The sequence below is a fragment of the Lactuca sativa genome, chromosome 8 (genome assembly GCF_002870075.4).
Source record: "Lactuca sativa cultivar Salinas chromosome 8, Lsat_Salinas_v11, whole genome shotgun sequence".
Taxonomy (NCBI): Eukaryota; Viridiplantae; Streptophyta; class Magnoliopsida; order Asterales; family Asteraceae; genus Lactuca; species Lactuca sativa.
In genome coordinates, this window is record NC_056630.2 from 187,108,958 (window position 1) to 187,126,054 (window position 17,097).

The following is a 17,097-nucleotide window of genomic DNA, read 5'->3' on the forward strand; positions in this document are numbered from 1 at the left end:
TCAAGATCTTCAATAATGGAGGCTAGGGCTTCTCTGAGAGTGAAAGGGAGGTGATGGAGGTTGAGGGTGTGAAAACCGTAGCTATCATGTCCCTTAAATATGGGCACAAATCCCAAAATTAGGTTTAGCATAAAATGGTTGCCAGGCCATGGGAAATATATTGCCACGCCATGGCGCTCATTTAATCTGTGTGTCTCATACGAACCCTGCCACGTCGTGGTGTTGCCTCCACCACATCCTGGCTAACCAAAGCTCATACTTTACTTTTAAAGTTCATACCTTAACGATCTGAATGTTACACATTTAGTATAAACAAATCCATTTATACCCCTAATATATGTCTCCTCTTTTCTTCTACTCTTTTATCCAATTAATTCATAAAGTTTATATCATTAACCATCTATTGATGGAGGTTGAGGGTGTGAAAACCGTAGCTATCATGTCCCTTAAATAGGGGCACAAATCCCAAAATTAGGTTTAGCATAAAATGGTTGCCAGGCCATGGGAAATATATTGCCACGCCATGGCGCTCATTTAATCTGTGTGTCTCATACGAACCCTGCCACGTCGTGGTGTTGCCTCCACCACATCCTGGCTAACCAAAGCTCATACTTTACTTTTAAAGTTCATACCTTAACGATCTGAATGTTACACATTTAGTATAAACAAATCCATTTATACCCCTAATATATGTCTCTTTTCTTCTACTCTTTTATCCAATTAATTCATAAAGTTTATATCATTAACCATCTATTGATGGCCTGATGGGTAAAGCAAGTGACACTCCTTACTTCCCACATAGGAGTTCATGAGTTCGAATCTCGAGGAGGGTTTCAATCAGGAGATGGAAACTGCCCCCAATCTCTCCCCTTCACATGGTGTTTAAAATTGTTGGGTTTTAGTTAAAAAATAGTTTCATAAACTTTAATAATATGGGAACCGAAGACTTTAATTTTTGAAATAACATAAACATTTTATACCCACCAAGGATCTTCTTGCAAGTTATAGAAAGATTAAAACACCAACCAAAGAAGAGGTGAAGAAATAACAACCTTTGTACTTCTTTAGGTCCTCTTAGGAGGCTTGGAAGTTGATGAAGAATGTGGAACCTTTGAGACACCAGCAATGACTCAACTTGATGTAGATACTAGTCCAAACCTCTTAAACCCTTAAGCTTTAAGTTCATAACCAATATGAACTTAAAGAAGGCATGAAGATGCAAGTATTCTTCAAGTTTTCTAACCAAAACTAGAGAGAATGGGAGAGAAAGAAGAACTTTCGGCCATGGAGAAGAGAAGAAAGAAATAAGCACTCTAGCCATATGCAAGCCTCATATTTATATGTAAAAAGTGAAGGTATTAACTATTAGTCCTTAGCACTTTAAGAAAACTTGTCCCCAATGTCATAAGCATGTATCTCATGCCTTTAAAGTAGGGATGAAAGTGGGTCCAAACCCGGACCGGATGGACCCGGAACCGGTTAACGGGATTTTATAGAACCGGAAACCGGACCGGTATATAAGAACCGGTTCCGGTTCGGTTTCGGATATGGTTCCGGGTAAAGTGGGTCTAGAACCGGAAAACCCGGAAACATCAAAGTGGGTAGGTTGGAACCGGATAAAGTGGGTTTAGACCCGGAAAACCCGAAAAAACCAGAATTTTTTGGTAATTACTTACAACTTAGTGGGTTGAACTTTGAAAATTTAATATTGATATCCCCACTTTGGGGGGCTGTAACTTATTGAATACGAAACCACAATTAACAAAATTAGAGTCTAAAATCATGTACAAACTCTAAAATACACTCTGGAAAAACCCGCATGTCAATCCGAATTTAAACGAATGAGATATACTTGTGTTAATATTTTCACATAATACAAAGTACAAAAACAAATAGCTGAAAAGTTGAAAATTTTCAGTTTTGATATCCCGACTTCGGAGGACTGTAAATCATTGAATGTTAAACCAAAAATGACAAAATTGTAGTCTAAACTCATGTACAAACTGTAAACTAGAAGTTGGAAAAAACCACATGTCAATCCGATTTCAAACGAATTAGATATGCATGCTTTAAAACTTTCACCGAATACAAAAAAACTAAAAAACTAAAAACTTTCAGCTTTGGTATCTCAACTTTTAAGGACTGTAAGTCAATGAATATAAAACTAAAAATGAAAAATTTATAGTCTAGAATCATGTACAAACTCTAAACTACATGTTGGAAAAAACCGTATGTCAATTGGAGTTGAAACAAATAAGATATGCATCTTGTAAACGTTTCACAAAAAGTGGTTCTGACCCTAAAAGTGGTTCCGGTTCCAAAAACCGGTTCCGGATTTTAGACCCGGTTTACCCGGACCCAATGGACCCAAACCTGGATTACCCGGAACCCGGATAAAGCCAATTTTTAAACCCGGAACCGGACCCGGTTCTACATATTCCGGTTCTAATGGGTCTGGTTCCGGTTTTCCGGTTCTAAATCTCATCCCTACTTTAAAGCATGATTAAACAAGTCATACGCTTCTTCTTTTTATGTGAATCTCGAAAATTGCATAAAGAAGAAGAGTTTGTTCATATTTTATAAACACAAAGTGTATAAGATATAAACTTTTTCTTTTCCTAAAAGACGAAAAGCTTAACTAGTCCAAAATATTGTACATGACTTAATAAATCATATCATATTATATATTTTGTTACTTGCTAATGAAAATTATTATTTCCATGAAATAAATAGTTTCCAATTTAATTATAAGAATTTTATTGAATATTTATTAAAATCAATTTATAATAAATAATCAATTGTATCAAGTTGTTGTTAGTGTAACCCATTAGTATCATATGTTATTTAGCAATATTACTTTAATATGACTCTTGAGCATACTAGATCTTTCAAACATGGACCACGTAATCTGATAGATGTGCATGGGTCTTGAGTTTACATCAGTCGGATCGTCAAAGACAGATCGTTTGGGGTCCTCGATTATCAAAAAATGTTTATATCATTAACTTTCACATAAATTAGATAAGTTTTCAAGTATTTCATCAAACAACTAAGACATATTGTATTAAATACCAAACAATTTCTTAATTTAAAAAAAAAAAAAAAAGTTTTGTGTTATTTGACCATCGAAGTATCAAATTTGACGCGATTTAGCCACTGAAGATCTAAACATGCTAAATTGGATACTAAAGTTTGGGTTTTGACTCGTTTTGCCCCTTACGACCTTCTATAGCTGGTTACCCAGTTGTCCTGCCTACGTGACATACTAAATTAGACCCCAGATTTCTTATCATGTTAAATTAGACCTCGAACTTTGAAATCTTTTTAATGTTTCTTTTTATTAAAACTAAGTTTTTTTTTTTAATTTTTTTTAGTCAAAACTTAACTTGGTTTTAATTTTTTTTTTCGTATTTTTTTCTTAACTTATTTTTTTCGTATTTTTTTATTTTGTCTAACAATTTAATAACCATTTTAGCATTTTTTTAAATAAAGTGTATGAATATATTAAAATATAATACAATTGTGGTATTTTTATATATTTTTTATTAAAACTAAGTTTTTTTTATTTTATTTTCATTTTTTTGATTTTTTAGTCAAAAAAAATGAAAAAATATAAAGAAAAAAAATTGAACAAAAATTACAAATTACAATATAAATATATTGAAGGCTCAAATAAGTAATAAATAGATTTACATAGAAATACTTATTAAAAGCAATAAATAAATAAAATAAATAAAAAACAAAAAAAAATAATAAACCAGGTTTTGTTTGACTAAAAAACAAAAAATAAAAAATAAAAACTCTTAAAAAACCATAGTGTTAATAATAATAATAATAATAATAATAATAATAATAATTTCAAAATTTAATTTAAGCATAAACATAAGTTTATGGTCTAATTTAGTATGCCAACGAGGCAAAACAAGTCAAAATTCATATTTTAGGATCCAATTTTGCATAATTTTAATGGCCAAATTAAATCAATTTTGATACTTTAATGCTCAAATTAAATCAATTTTGCATTATATATATATATATATATATATATATATATATATATATATATATATATATATATATATATATATATATATATATATATATATATATATATATATATATATATATATATATATATATATGAAAAGTGAATATATTATTTTACTTGATTTAGAGATCATGTAGTTTTTGGACCTAACTTGTTGGGATTGAACATTTTAACAGGGTTTGGTGGCCGAAAAGCAGATCCATTAAGACTAGTTTGCCACGAAGGGAGACAACTCATTTGACTTTACATGCCACATCCAACTCATCTTTATTGAACTTTCATGCCCACGTGTATAAAGATTACACGTGCCAGACAATGGCTTTACTGTTTCCTAGGTTGTGTTTGCTTGGTCTATTCGAATATTTTATTTTATTAAATAATATCATTCTCAAATATATTTGGTAATAAGTAGCTTATGACTAATATGGACTATGGGCTACGTTAAGAATATAATATTTGCAAGCTAATTATAAAATTTTATAACTTATTTAACTATTTCTAAAGCCAGCACAAGAAATATATATAATGACAGTTCAGTATTCATATTTTTACCTTAATGATTTCTTAAAAAATTAGTATAAAAGATAAAGATTTATTAATAACCACCTATTTTGCGGGGTACTGTGAAATGGGCTTTGATGCTGTGAAATGCGTTATTCATATATACGACATTTTGTTTTTTCATTTCTACATCAGATTTTTCATAAAAATATGTTTCTATCTAAAACTTCATTTAACAATATAAATTAAAGCTTTATCTTACTGAAAATTTTATCTTTAAAGATTCATAAAAATATGAAATTTTTTGTACTACGAAGAACAATTTCGAAGTGTGGTGACTCAATGTTGCAGTAGTGTTTTTTGGCAGTGAACCATAGTATTTTGCAGTACAACTTTAAAAAAAAAATTCAGAACTGACATTGTTTTGGGAATTTCACGGTGCTCTATGTGAAATTGTAAATAGAGTAAATTACAAAAATGGTGTTTATGATTTGGGGTAATTTATGCTATTGGTTTCTAACTTATTTTTTTAACTCGGAAGTTTTCTGTTATTTGTTTTTGTTACGCGTTTGGTCTCTATGTTAGCTAAAAGACTATTATTTATATATGAAAAAATATTAGGGTAAGTAAGGTAATATGAGAAGGTGGGGTTGTGGGTGTGTTTATTTAAATAAATTTAAAAAATCAAGGGCAAAATAGTCTTTTTAAGTAAGACAAGGACCAAATGCGTAATAAAAACAAACAATAAGGACCTTCCGAGTTCAAAAATAAGTTAGGGATCAAACGTGCAAATTACCTAAACCATAGGGACCATTCGTATAATTTACTCTTGTTTCTTATATTTGGAATTTTCTTAATTCTCGGTTAATTTAAAAAAAAAAAAAAAAAAAAAAAAAACATTTTGTGGGTTTTTATCTTTTCTTTTCTTCTAGTAGTACATACTTTAGTAAAAATATAAGATATGTTGTAGATTTTAGTTGCTAGATTAAAGTAAATGGGTAAATGTCATTGGACATCTCCACCAACCAATCTTATTATCCACATAATAATGTAAATAAGGTGATGTTCGTATTGAATCCGATCGAGACTTCATATATTGATCCTTTCCTCTTTATCACTAGAGCAGAGATTAAGGATCGGTTTACGAATATAATAGCACTTCAATGATATCTTGACATTTATGTTGGTGCATGTATTGTTAAGGTTCTCCTGCAATGACATATTCATTTATTTTTCATGGTCTTCAACACATTCAAAATTGTAAAAACATACTATTAAATAAGAATTGTAAAAACATATTAAATAATTTTAATTTGACTCATGAAAAGATAATTTATTTTACTTTTTGCGAAAAACAAGGTTGGCCGGTACAGGAAACCTAGGGGAGACATGGACATCTGCTTATGGAATTCGGCTGGTTTTGTTGTCGGACGGCATATTTGGCTTCAAGTACTTGAAAATTGTGGCTACTTTCCAGTGTTTCGTCTTATTCTGTTGACGAATTAAATGAGAATATTTGACTCCATATGCTCATTGGGATCATGCTATAGGTAGGCATTTGCATTTGGATCAAGACGATTGAATTTTATTGGATTAGAAATTTTTTAGTTGCGTTGTGATGCTATCTTATCAGATTGGATCAATTGGTATATAATAAGATTGTTTGCATTTTTTGGTTTATTAAAATATTTTCAAAGATATATTTATTTATTAAAATAATCATACTTTAGTAAGATATATACGTATGTAACTATTTTTTTCGTTTTTTAATTATAAAGTGGTCACCTAAATCTATAAAAAAAAATAAAAAAATAAAAAAAATAAAAAAAAAATAAAAAAAACTTATAAGTTCATAATGTTATTTTTCCACCACCATCACCACTTTGTTAATTGTTAATATTTTGTGGGTAATTTAGGAAAAAAGGTTTTTGTGGCTAGTTTGTTGCTATTCCTTGGTAATTACTTGATATTTTTCATAGGCAATTTTTTAGGTAAGGCTATAGAGAGCCGACTCGGCAATGACTCAACACATCCAAGTTGCATACGGCAAACACTGTGCCACCAACTCGGCATGCCGAGTTCAATGGCCTAACTCGACATGTTGAGCTTATTGACCTAGCTCGGCAGAGATGTACCAATGAGAGAGAAAGAGATTTTTTCAAAATTTAAATTTATACATGTTTTTTTAACAAAAGTTACCATTTTTAATTCAAAATTTTAACCTTTTTACAACATTCATAAATACCAACAACTATCTTACTTAATACCAACAACAACCTTCAACTTTTCACTAAAACATTCCATATTTTGTGAAAAATTGGCTTCCCCGTCCAATCCTTAAATTCCAAGAAGGAGTGAAAAAAAATATTGAAAACAATAACGAAACCACTTCAAACATTTCATCACTTACCTTCTTCGAAAATTGTCCTATTTATTCACTCCATATCTTATTCATACCCAACTTAATTCTAATCCCAATCTCAATCCTAACACAAATTCTAATTCCAATCCCAACTAGAAAATGAGTTTAACACTTTAACCATTTGACAACCTTCTTGATTTTCAATTTCAATTTCAATCCTAAACCTAAGCCTAATTCAAAACTCACTCTCAACCCGAAGTCGTACCCGAAATGGATTCCGAGCCGGAAGAGATTCGACCTCAACTGCAACCCAAGAAAAAAGGAAAGGTACCTTGTATAAGAATTGGACACCGGATGAGGAAACGGCATTGGCCCGTACATGAGTAAAGTGCTTTCTCACATAAATGAAGCTTGGAGAACAAAAAACTCAAGTTTATTCGACGTAGAGGAGCATCAACAAAGTTGTCATCGAGTTTAACGTGATTTTTTTGAGCGTGAAGCGTCAATGACAAAATGGTGCGAACGATGAAACTATATTATAGAAAACACTACCACTTTACCGGAATGATGGGGTGGTGGTGGGGGGCTTTTAGTTTTCTTGGCTTTTGAAATTTTATGAGGCAGTCAAAAAATGACAAGAAATTCAAACTTCAAAATTATCCACCGGTTGTATTTTTTTTAAGTTTCTTGTAATTTTCATTTCAAGTTAATGAAATTTTATTTTTTATTAAAATTTATTTATTTAAATTGATAAATTTTATATAAATTAATTATAGGTAGAAATAAAATGAAATACATAGCAAAAGTTACAAACCACACCCTCTAAATGACGAAGTTTTGAAGATGTGTGACAAATTTAGTTTTGAAGATGTGTGACAAATTTTATGTGACAAATTTAGTTTTGAAGATGTGTGACAAATTTTATGTGACGCTTACATGACAGTAAAATAAATATGATAAAATCCACTCCCATCAAACTCGTTAGAACCATCTCCAATATTGTCTCGCCACCCCACTAACGAGAATAAAGAGAAAGAGAAAAGAAGATAAGAGGCTTCTTATTGGCTGTTTTATTTTATTTTCTTATTTTCTTTTTTATTTCAAAATAAAACTAGTATTAAATAACACAATATTTGGGATGCTACCACTCCTTACCTTTTATCCTACATGGCTTCAAAAAATCTTATATGGTAAAGTGTTAAAAAATCCTATATGGCAAAGTGTTAAAAAATCTTATATGACAAAGTGTTAGGAGTGCCACCATTCTCCTTACCTTAATAACACAATTTTTTTAGTAGTGAAGCCCAAATTTAGCTTTCTGTGAATGTGACAAGTTTATGTAAAGCACAAAATTTGTATAAATCATCAACAAATAATCAATATCACTTGAAAATATTAACCACATGCATATAACCTTTAACCTAGGAAAGTTGTTCTTTACAACAATGGAGCTTCAATCTCACCGTGGCAAGTTTCTTATGTTGGACTCTCCGACTCAGTAGATCATCTACTGTCCTTGAAAAAAACATGGTTAAAAAAACAAATTGTTTTTAGCAACAACAACAAATAAGAAAAAATAATATCTAGAAGAACATTAAGAAATAATTTCTATGAAAATAGTAATTGTTTTTGACTTGTTGCGTGATTAGGATGTAAAAAGTACAATAATTTTTATTTTCCTTTTTCTTCTTTATAATGAGCTGGAAATTAAAACTATATCCAAAACCTTTTTAGCCCTTGTTCCCCAAAACCAAATCTTCATTGTTTGTGTTTGTGTCTCCCCAAAGCCAAATTGTGCAAAGGTATTGTAGATAGAACTAAAATCAACCTAGGGAGTTAAATCTAACTCAAAATTAGTAGGTGGGATTAAGATTTATATTTAAGTTTGATGGATCAGCCTATGTAACCTAATTAAATAAATAAGATGAATTGTGTAAACATTATTAACCCATTTTAACTCGTCAATCCATTTAATTTTACTATATATTTAATTTAATATTTATAAAATTATCATCATATATTTATCTAAGTATTAATGTATAAATTATAATGTTGTATATATATATTTTTTATAAAAAAAATGCAATTCTAATTCTCATATTTTGTTTTAGTGTCAGCAACTCTAGGTACTCTTCGAAATTACTTTAAAATTAAACATTTTTAATGTTATTATTCTTAATGTTATTTGAACAATTTATTTGTGTTTATGAATTGAGATTGTGATGATGTCATACTTGTGAATTTTATTTTAAGTTTAGAATAATTTAAGTGGTGTAATACTATTATAGTTAATTTATTTACCTTTTTTATCTTAAATGAGTTCACCAAGGTTTAACTCATTTATTTAATAAGTTGCACTAAGAAATACATAAACAACTCATTTTTATCTCAAATGTTGGGTTGGATCCGAGATATCAACCATTTAAATAACATATTGGGTTGGATTGAATTCTTTAACCCAACTAAACTAATAAATGGGTTGAATCCAAACCCATCTCAAATCAACTCATTACCAGCTCTAGGTCTTGAAGGTAACCCACTTGCATAAGCTAACCTCCCACGAACTTCTTTCATATCCGCTTAATTATTTAATTACAAAATATATGCATCCATTAACACCCATCATATTAATCCTAGACCTAGTTACCAGAAAATATATTACTCTTAAAAAAACAATGATCTTAGAAATTAATAATTAAAGAAACACAAATTACGAATATCACAAATGATTACATATGGACAAAACATATGAAGTATTCTAAAAGTTTGTACAAACGAACTTTAACTTACCTATAAATACATGGACAAATCTATATGCTTACCATGCCATTTCTAAAACTTTTTCGTATGCCCCATGAATGCAGGGGTAAAATAGAGATTTCACATAATTCGTAGTTGAAGACCGGGATATCCCGCTCTCGCTTTATGCCTCTCGAATAAATCTTTAACCGCTTCCACATACTGCCCGTGCACTTCCAAAACCTACAATATGATTTCATAATGAGATTCGAATGTAGTACAATGCGTTGGGTCTAAAAGGGTAAAAAAGGAAACCAAAAGATGTTATTTACAATAATACCTCTTCCATTGTAGGTGTGCTATTATTTTTCTTGAAATATATAGGTTTACCAACCACCACATGCATCGGTTGGCGAAAAGGTAAAGGAGACCTACAACAAAATGGCAATTATGTTATTTCTAAAAGTTACAACATAGTAAAGAATCATATGAACAAAAAAACATACCCTAAAATACCCCAAAAAATAACCGGAGTGAACTTTATAGCCCGTGAAAATTTCAAAAACAATTCCCCACGTGGCTTCCACCATTTGTAAACATACGACTACAACATTCAAGAAATTTATGTCAATCAAAAGTCTAATATCCAATCATGTTTCTACAAAATGGTTATTCTTCCAGCAACCCCTGGTCGACACTTCATGTCAGATGTAAATCAGGTACACAGTGGCCCACATTGGAATTGAAATTCCTACACTGTGACCCTATTAGACTATGGAAAAAAGTAGCATCAAAACCGAGAAGGATCATACCTGACCGAAAGCAAAAACGGGAACCAAGGGGGAATTATTCTCCATTGCAATTCGTACGAATCCTTTCCTTGTGTTTAAAAAGGCGATCTATATAATAAAATATTATGTTAAGATTGTCTTGAAGTTTAATGAATAATCATATAGGAAAAAGTTAAATGCAAGAAATAGCAACATACTTTTATACTTATATATATATATATATATATATATATATATATATATATATATATATATATATATATATATATTACCGCATTTTTCTTTTCTTTTGTCATATTATAACATTCTACTTTGGAAATATAGTAGTAAGAAAAAGTAGAAAATATCTAGTTTTTGTATTTTCAAAAAGAAAAGAAAAAATATATATCTTAGACCTCAGAATCATGCTCCATGTAAAAAGTCTCTTGCACGCCACCTGGCACAATTATGCAGCTATAACCAGCTTTTAAAAGAGATGAGAAATTTTTTCTTGTTGCTGCTGTCAATCCAAGCCATGTCCATATATGCCTCAAGAATGGTGTATAGAATACCTGTTTAAATATCAATTATGATAAATATAAGATTTAACAACCAAAAAAACATCATAATATTTGTACAGAACAGGACGGCCTTGTACTGTGTTTGTCATGCATTGGATTGATACTGATGTGAATGAGACAAAAATTGCAACTTTTTGTCCCGTCCAAAAAGGTGAACCAAGGTGAGACAGAGACTCACTCTCGATCTCATGTTTGTGCAAAAGACGTAAATGCCCTTCTCATCTTCATCCTTAAAAATAGTCCAAGAAAGCTTTTCCAGTGCTGTTTCATGGCCTCCAGTTCAGTCCTATCCCGTGTTGTCACACGGGATAAGACTGGACCGGACAAAATTGGACAAGCTTTTTAGGGCTATTTTATAAGCCGAGGATGAGAAGGACATTTACGTCTTTTGGACAAACAAAGATCGAGAACGATTCCCGTCCCACCTTGTTTCACCTTTTTGGGTAGGACAAAAAAATTGCAATTTTTGTCCCATTAACATTGGTCTCCGTGTTAGACTGACAGTCTAATGCATGTCAAACGCAATGCATAACAAATGGACCTAAAAAGCATCAAAAGTAGCAAATCTTACAGCTGTACTTGCAAGGACTTTTATTTTGGGAAGAGGCATAAAACCTGTAAGATCTGCGAGTGCAACAACTCCAATTGGCCAAACAGAATGGGGCTCATATCCAAAAACTGCATGCACAATTTGATATAACTTATATAATTACTAACAAGGAGAATTTTCATTCAAAAACTAATACAATAAAAATATAACTAATAACAGTGAATCTTAAATCATATCCCATATGTCCCAAAAAATGCAACACCCCCATTTTGGTTTATCTCAACCAAAAAACAACTTTTCCTTTTTGAAAACTTACTTTACTTATATACCCCCCAAGTAATTATTGCTTGAAAGTGATCTAATTTTTTTCATTGATAAGGGGCATTTTCGACATTTAATCATTAGTCAAACATCTTTACTAAATTGTACAAGGAATCAAATGAATCTAAAGTTTGGGGGTATAAACGAAAATCAAGAACATAATGGATTCAATTACCATAAGCCTGATCAGATTCGAAGGCTTTATAATCCTCTACATGTAGTGTTACAGGGAAAAAGCCAATGACATGCTTGCATATATACCTGAAATTCAAACACATAAAGTTATTTAGTGATTATATACAAGAATTCGCAATGTACTTTCATTCCACTTCCATTTCTTTATACTACACAAAAATATCACCTTCAAATCACACATCCAGACACACCTTACCAACTAACTATCAAATTATCTCATTCTGATTCCAAAAATCCAATAATCACTTTCAAAAACCACATTTGATCAGTTAGGTTATTCATTGATTCTGCAATTTACAAAATTATAATATTAACCTGCCAAGAGCTCTACCAGATCTGCTCTTCTCGTTAATCGGTATCGCAATTAAGATCGCAAGAATTCCCAAAACCCTGAAAACGAAGAATTTGCAGCACAAACACAAAAATTAGATGAATAAATCGTGTTTAATATGTTAACATCAAATTGGAGAAGAATCACGGCATGATCACTTACAGAAAGAATTTGTGAAGAGGGAGGAGGAAGAAAGAAGCGAGAATGATGAAAACGTTGAGATGTACAGAACCAAGCCAGATTATCATTGCCAATACGGTATGAATGAGTGACTGTCTTTTTCCGGTGAACTCCTCCGCTGTTGGTTGAGACGGCGGCGATGGCCCGAGTCCATTCGTTTGCTCCGTCGTCGACATGGAGAAACAGTTGTACGAAATGCTTCGGGAGTTGTAAAATTGTAAGTAGAAGAGTCAAGAATGATCGTATTGACTTGGCGACACGCACTCAAACTACCACGTGTGCCCGCCTGTTTTCAGCTTTCGATGGATCAATTTTTGTTTCCTTATTTATAGAGTCGTGAGGGATCCGATCGTCTAATTTTTTAGTATATTCTTAAATTAAAAGGGTAATTGTTATTAACATTCTTTATAGGAGGAGTAGGTTCATGAATAACGAGTATCATGTTTTTCTATCCTATATTCAAATATGTCGATTAAAAAAAAATAAAAAAAAATAAAAATCGGATTCAATGGAACGGATAAAAATAAAACCTAGTCCATCATCAAACCAGTTCGTTTTATTAGTAATAAATAAATTTATAGTTAGCATATTAATTTTATTAAACATCATATTTTTAAATCATTGGTAATGTATATCATTAGTTAGTGATGTATATCATTAATTAATGATTCATTTATACATAACTAATAACAATAAGTACGAAAAAACAAATACTACAAATTTTAATAGCATAAGAACATTAAAAACATATATTATAACATTTGAATTAGAAAAAAAAAAACTTATTTAATACTTACGTACAAAAAGAATATACAAAAATCAACATCCATTTGATATATAGAAACACTAATATCCCAAAATCAACAAAACTGATTTTTTAACTCTTGATAAAAACTCATTAGTCATTACTAATTAATAATCATAAGTTAAAAATAAGTTGCAAGTATTAAGTATATATAAATTAGAAAACCCCTGAGTTATAGTGGGATTTTCAAATGAATATGATGCTTGAAAATACTATTAGATACTAGACGATTGTTCGTACGTTGCGTATAATACAATTATACAGTTGGTTATGTAAATAGTTTTAGGAATTCTTTTAGTTAATTTAGTATTACAATTTAAGTTTTATATTTAACACAACTTATAATTTTTAACTATTTATAAAATAGTTTTTGGACTAATACTAAAACTATTGAAATACCAATACATGTTATTTAAAGTTAAAAGACTACAACTAAATCACGTTTTTTTTTTTTTAATATTGATATTTATGAGAATTAGTTAAATAAGATTGAACTTGTTGTTTAGTCGATTAAAATAATGATATGATCATCTAATATGTAGACTAAATATTATACAAAAAAATTCAAACTTTCTATTCAAAAAATAATTATGTACGTCTAATATTTTATGTGAATTATTTGTATAAAACTATTTATATAAGGGTCTAAGTTATTATATAAATAGGATTATTTCACTATATATTGGTAAGAGTAATATATATATATATATATATATATATATATATATATATATATATATATATATATATATATATATATATATATATATATATATATATATATATATAACCACATTGATATAATGAAAAAATATTAATTGCATTGAAGTTTTATTTTAATATTTCCAACTTTTCAAATTCTAGTTAAAGGTTATTTAGAATTAAACCACTACAAATAAGAAGGTTTTTCATTTGTGATACTTAATTGATACTTATAAGACTTTATTAAATAAAATTAAAATATTTAAAATGTGTTTAGTAAATTAAATGAATAATATAATCATCTAATGTCTAGACCAAATATTATATCAAAATCCTTCAAAACAATTATTGAGAACTAAAGTATGTGCATCTATTATTTTGTGTATATTTATTTATCTGATAGTGTATGTTATTTTTGTTCTATAAATATTTTAATCAAATATGTAATACAAAGTTATATAATTGAGATAAGAATTTCATAACTACCTAATAAAATTATTCACATTTATATGTATTAAATTACAAAAGATGTTTGGAAGATGTCATATATACAAACTTAAGCCCCTATAATTTTAGAAATAATAATTGTCATACGTTTAGAATTAATAGTCGATAATTTTCAACCCCAATATACAATCAATAAAATTAACCATATTTATGTATATTAAATTAAAATAGCACAGTCATCAAAATATATATTTTTTGAAAAAAAAAATTGTAATAAATTTTTTTGAAAGTTGAACGTTATGATGTGGAAATTTTTCAAAGTAAAATTCTTGAAAAGATAAAAATAAGTAGAATTACGCCATTAAAATAAAATTCACATGCGAAGAGAACTCATCAAACACACAATTATTGTTTAAACACAATTTAAAAACATCAAAAATACATTATCACTTTTCTTTTAGCTCTAAATGTACAACTTTCACCTAAAAATTTATCGTTTTTCTATCTTATTTTTTTTTCTTTCACAAACACACATTGAACACATAACACAACAAGGTTAACAACATTTTTCTTTTGACTCTAACCGTAAAATCTTTAAACAATTCTTTATCATTTATAAATACCATGATCTTTTGGATTATATCTTGTACACAACAAACTTCTTATGGGATTTTTAAGAAAATAAAAGGAAAAAAAGATGTGGATGGAACAAAGCATACCTATTTGAAACTTCTAAATTCTCATGCACTTAAGAAAATGAAAATTAAAAGAAAAGAGAAGCGAAATGAAAAGAAAAGAACGGAGGAAGTGTTTCTTATACAGACAAAATATTTCAATTAAATAATCATTTAAGTATCATAATATGTAGAGTTTACGAGTTTCAAATTAATATGGTTCAAGATAAATGGCCTATCTTGAATCACATTCATTTGAATGTCCTCATATATATATATATATATATATATATATATATATATATATATATATATATATATATATATATATATATATATATATATATATATATATATAGTTAGATTCATATGTGGATTGACATCTATTGTGTGGATGTAGAAACCAATGAAAATTTAGAAAAATTTAAATTATTTATAATTATTATAAGGGTAAATGTGTAATTAGCATAATAAGTAATTAATGAATATCTAAATAAAATCCTTTAAATTAGGTATGTACAAATTAAAAGCCTATATTTAGGCAACTAAACGATTTGCATTCTTGACTTTACCACCGGCCAAGACCACAACCACCATTATCTCCTTTGGATGCCGATTACAACTATCAACACTTCGCCGACAACAACTAATATCTACGATTTCAAACCAAGTTTCAATTTATAGCAAATGATTTGTATTACTATCAGTAACACTTGAAAATCCTTATTGACACGCTAATTTACCGATGGTCGTAACCAAACCCTAAACCGAAAATCGAAAACGCTGATACACGGTACGTAATCTGATTTTTTTCATCATTGATTATTTTTTATTTATGGAATTCTCATTTTGATGTTTGATTTATGTTTATTGAATCCAATTTTGTTTTTAATATGATTTTTGGATTATGTTTTTTAGTTGTTTACGAGAACATGTTGCAAATTTGAAACCATCAAAAGAAGAATCACATAGTTGATGATGTGGTGGCGTTGTTGCTATGATTGGGGTGGCTCATGGAGCTGAGGTTGACCATGGTGGTTGGAGCTCGTTGTGGGCTAATGTTTATCTATTACTGAACCCTAAGACTAGAAACCAAGGTATGCCCTGGAAGCATTTTTTGGTGTTTCTAGAGTACAAGTTTGAAACCATCAAAATTGAAATTCATTATTAGCAATACCAATTCGAATTATTTGGTTGTAGTATCAGAATTCATCAACGTTTATTCATTTAATTAATTTCTTAATTTTTATATATAAGAATTTGTAAGTTAGAATAGTCATTTGGTATTTACATCTATGTTCTGAATTTTTTTTATTTTTTGTATATTTTTTTTTTCAGAATGATGAAAGTAGTGAGCTATTATGTTGGTATATAATCCTTCTAGCATCTCATCATAGTGGGGTAAAAGGCCATAATTCTTGCCGTCCCCCTTAGTCTTAATACTATGTTGTTTGTTGTTATCTTGATCAGAATGAAGCTGTTTATAGAATATCAAGGTTCATATTACAAACGCAACATCATTCTTTCAGAATACTAAGGTTCAACATACAAAAACAACAACATTCTTTCAGAATACAAGGGTCCACCTTACAAAAGCATCGACATTCTTTCAGAATAGAAGGGTCCACCTTACAAAACGATAACATTCGTTCTTTAAGGAGAAATCTGGCAGAATGTATTCTCAACTTTTATATCAATACATTTTTGTACTGTCAGGAATTGCATATATCTTTTTCTTAAGAATGGCTGACGTTAGTTAAATAATGAATGAAATTTAGTTTTATTCTTTTAGAATGTATGTATATTTTTCATGTTTGTTGTAATTAATTGAAGAACGTGCATTGTTATTTACGAGTATAAATATTTGTTTGCCTGTTTGTATCGATTTCCT

At 29.5% G+C, this 17,097-nt stretch overlaps 1 protein-coding gene across 1 annotated transcript; it reads right to left on the minus strand.

Annotated features, from left to right (window-relative positions):
• Positions 1 to 9,575: 9,575 nt before the first annotated feature.
• LOC111892430 (diacylglycerol O-acyltransferase 2D) lies at positions 9,576 to 13,014 on the minus strand. The gene is made up of 9 exons (XM_023888470.3): positions 12,561 to 13,014; positions 12,383 to 12,457; positions 12,048 to 12,133; positions 11,573 to 11,679; positions 10,837 to 10,992; positions 10,463 to 10,549; positions 10,157 to 10,254; positions 9,991 to 10,081; positions 9,576 to 9,893 (listed from the first exon to the last, which is right to left on the minus strand). The coding sequence occupies exons 1-9, from the start codon at positions 12,752 to 12,754 to the stop codon at positions 9,792 to 9,794; spliced, it is 996 nt and encodes a 331-aa protein (XP_023744238.1). The 5' UTR covers positions 12,755 to 13,014; the 3' UTR covers positions 9,576 to 9,791.
• Positions 13,015 to 17,097: the final 4,083 nt, after the last annotated feature.

Bases quoted from the DNA above. Each gene is read 5' to 3' on its own strand.
- LOC111892430 (XM_023888470.3), bottom strand. From the start codon at position 12,754: ATGTCGACGACGGAGCAAACGAATGGACTCGGGCCATCGCCGCCGTCT. The intron at 12,134-12,382 runs GTTAATATTATA...TTTGAATTTCAG, and splicing joins TCTGGTAGAGCTCTTGGCAG to GTATATATGCAAGCATGTCA. The intron at 11,680-12,047 runs GTAATTGAATCC...TTGTGCATGCAG, and splicing joins CGAATCTGATCAGGCTTATG to TTTTTGGATATGAGCCCCAT.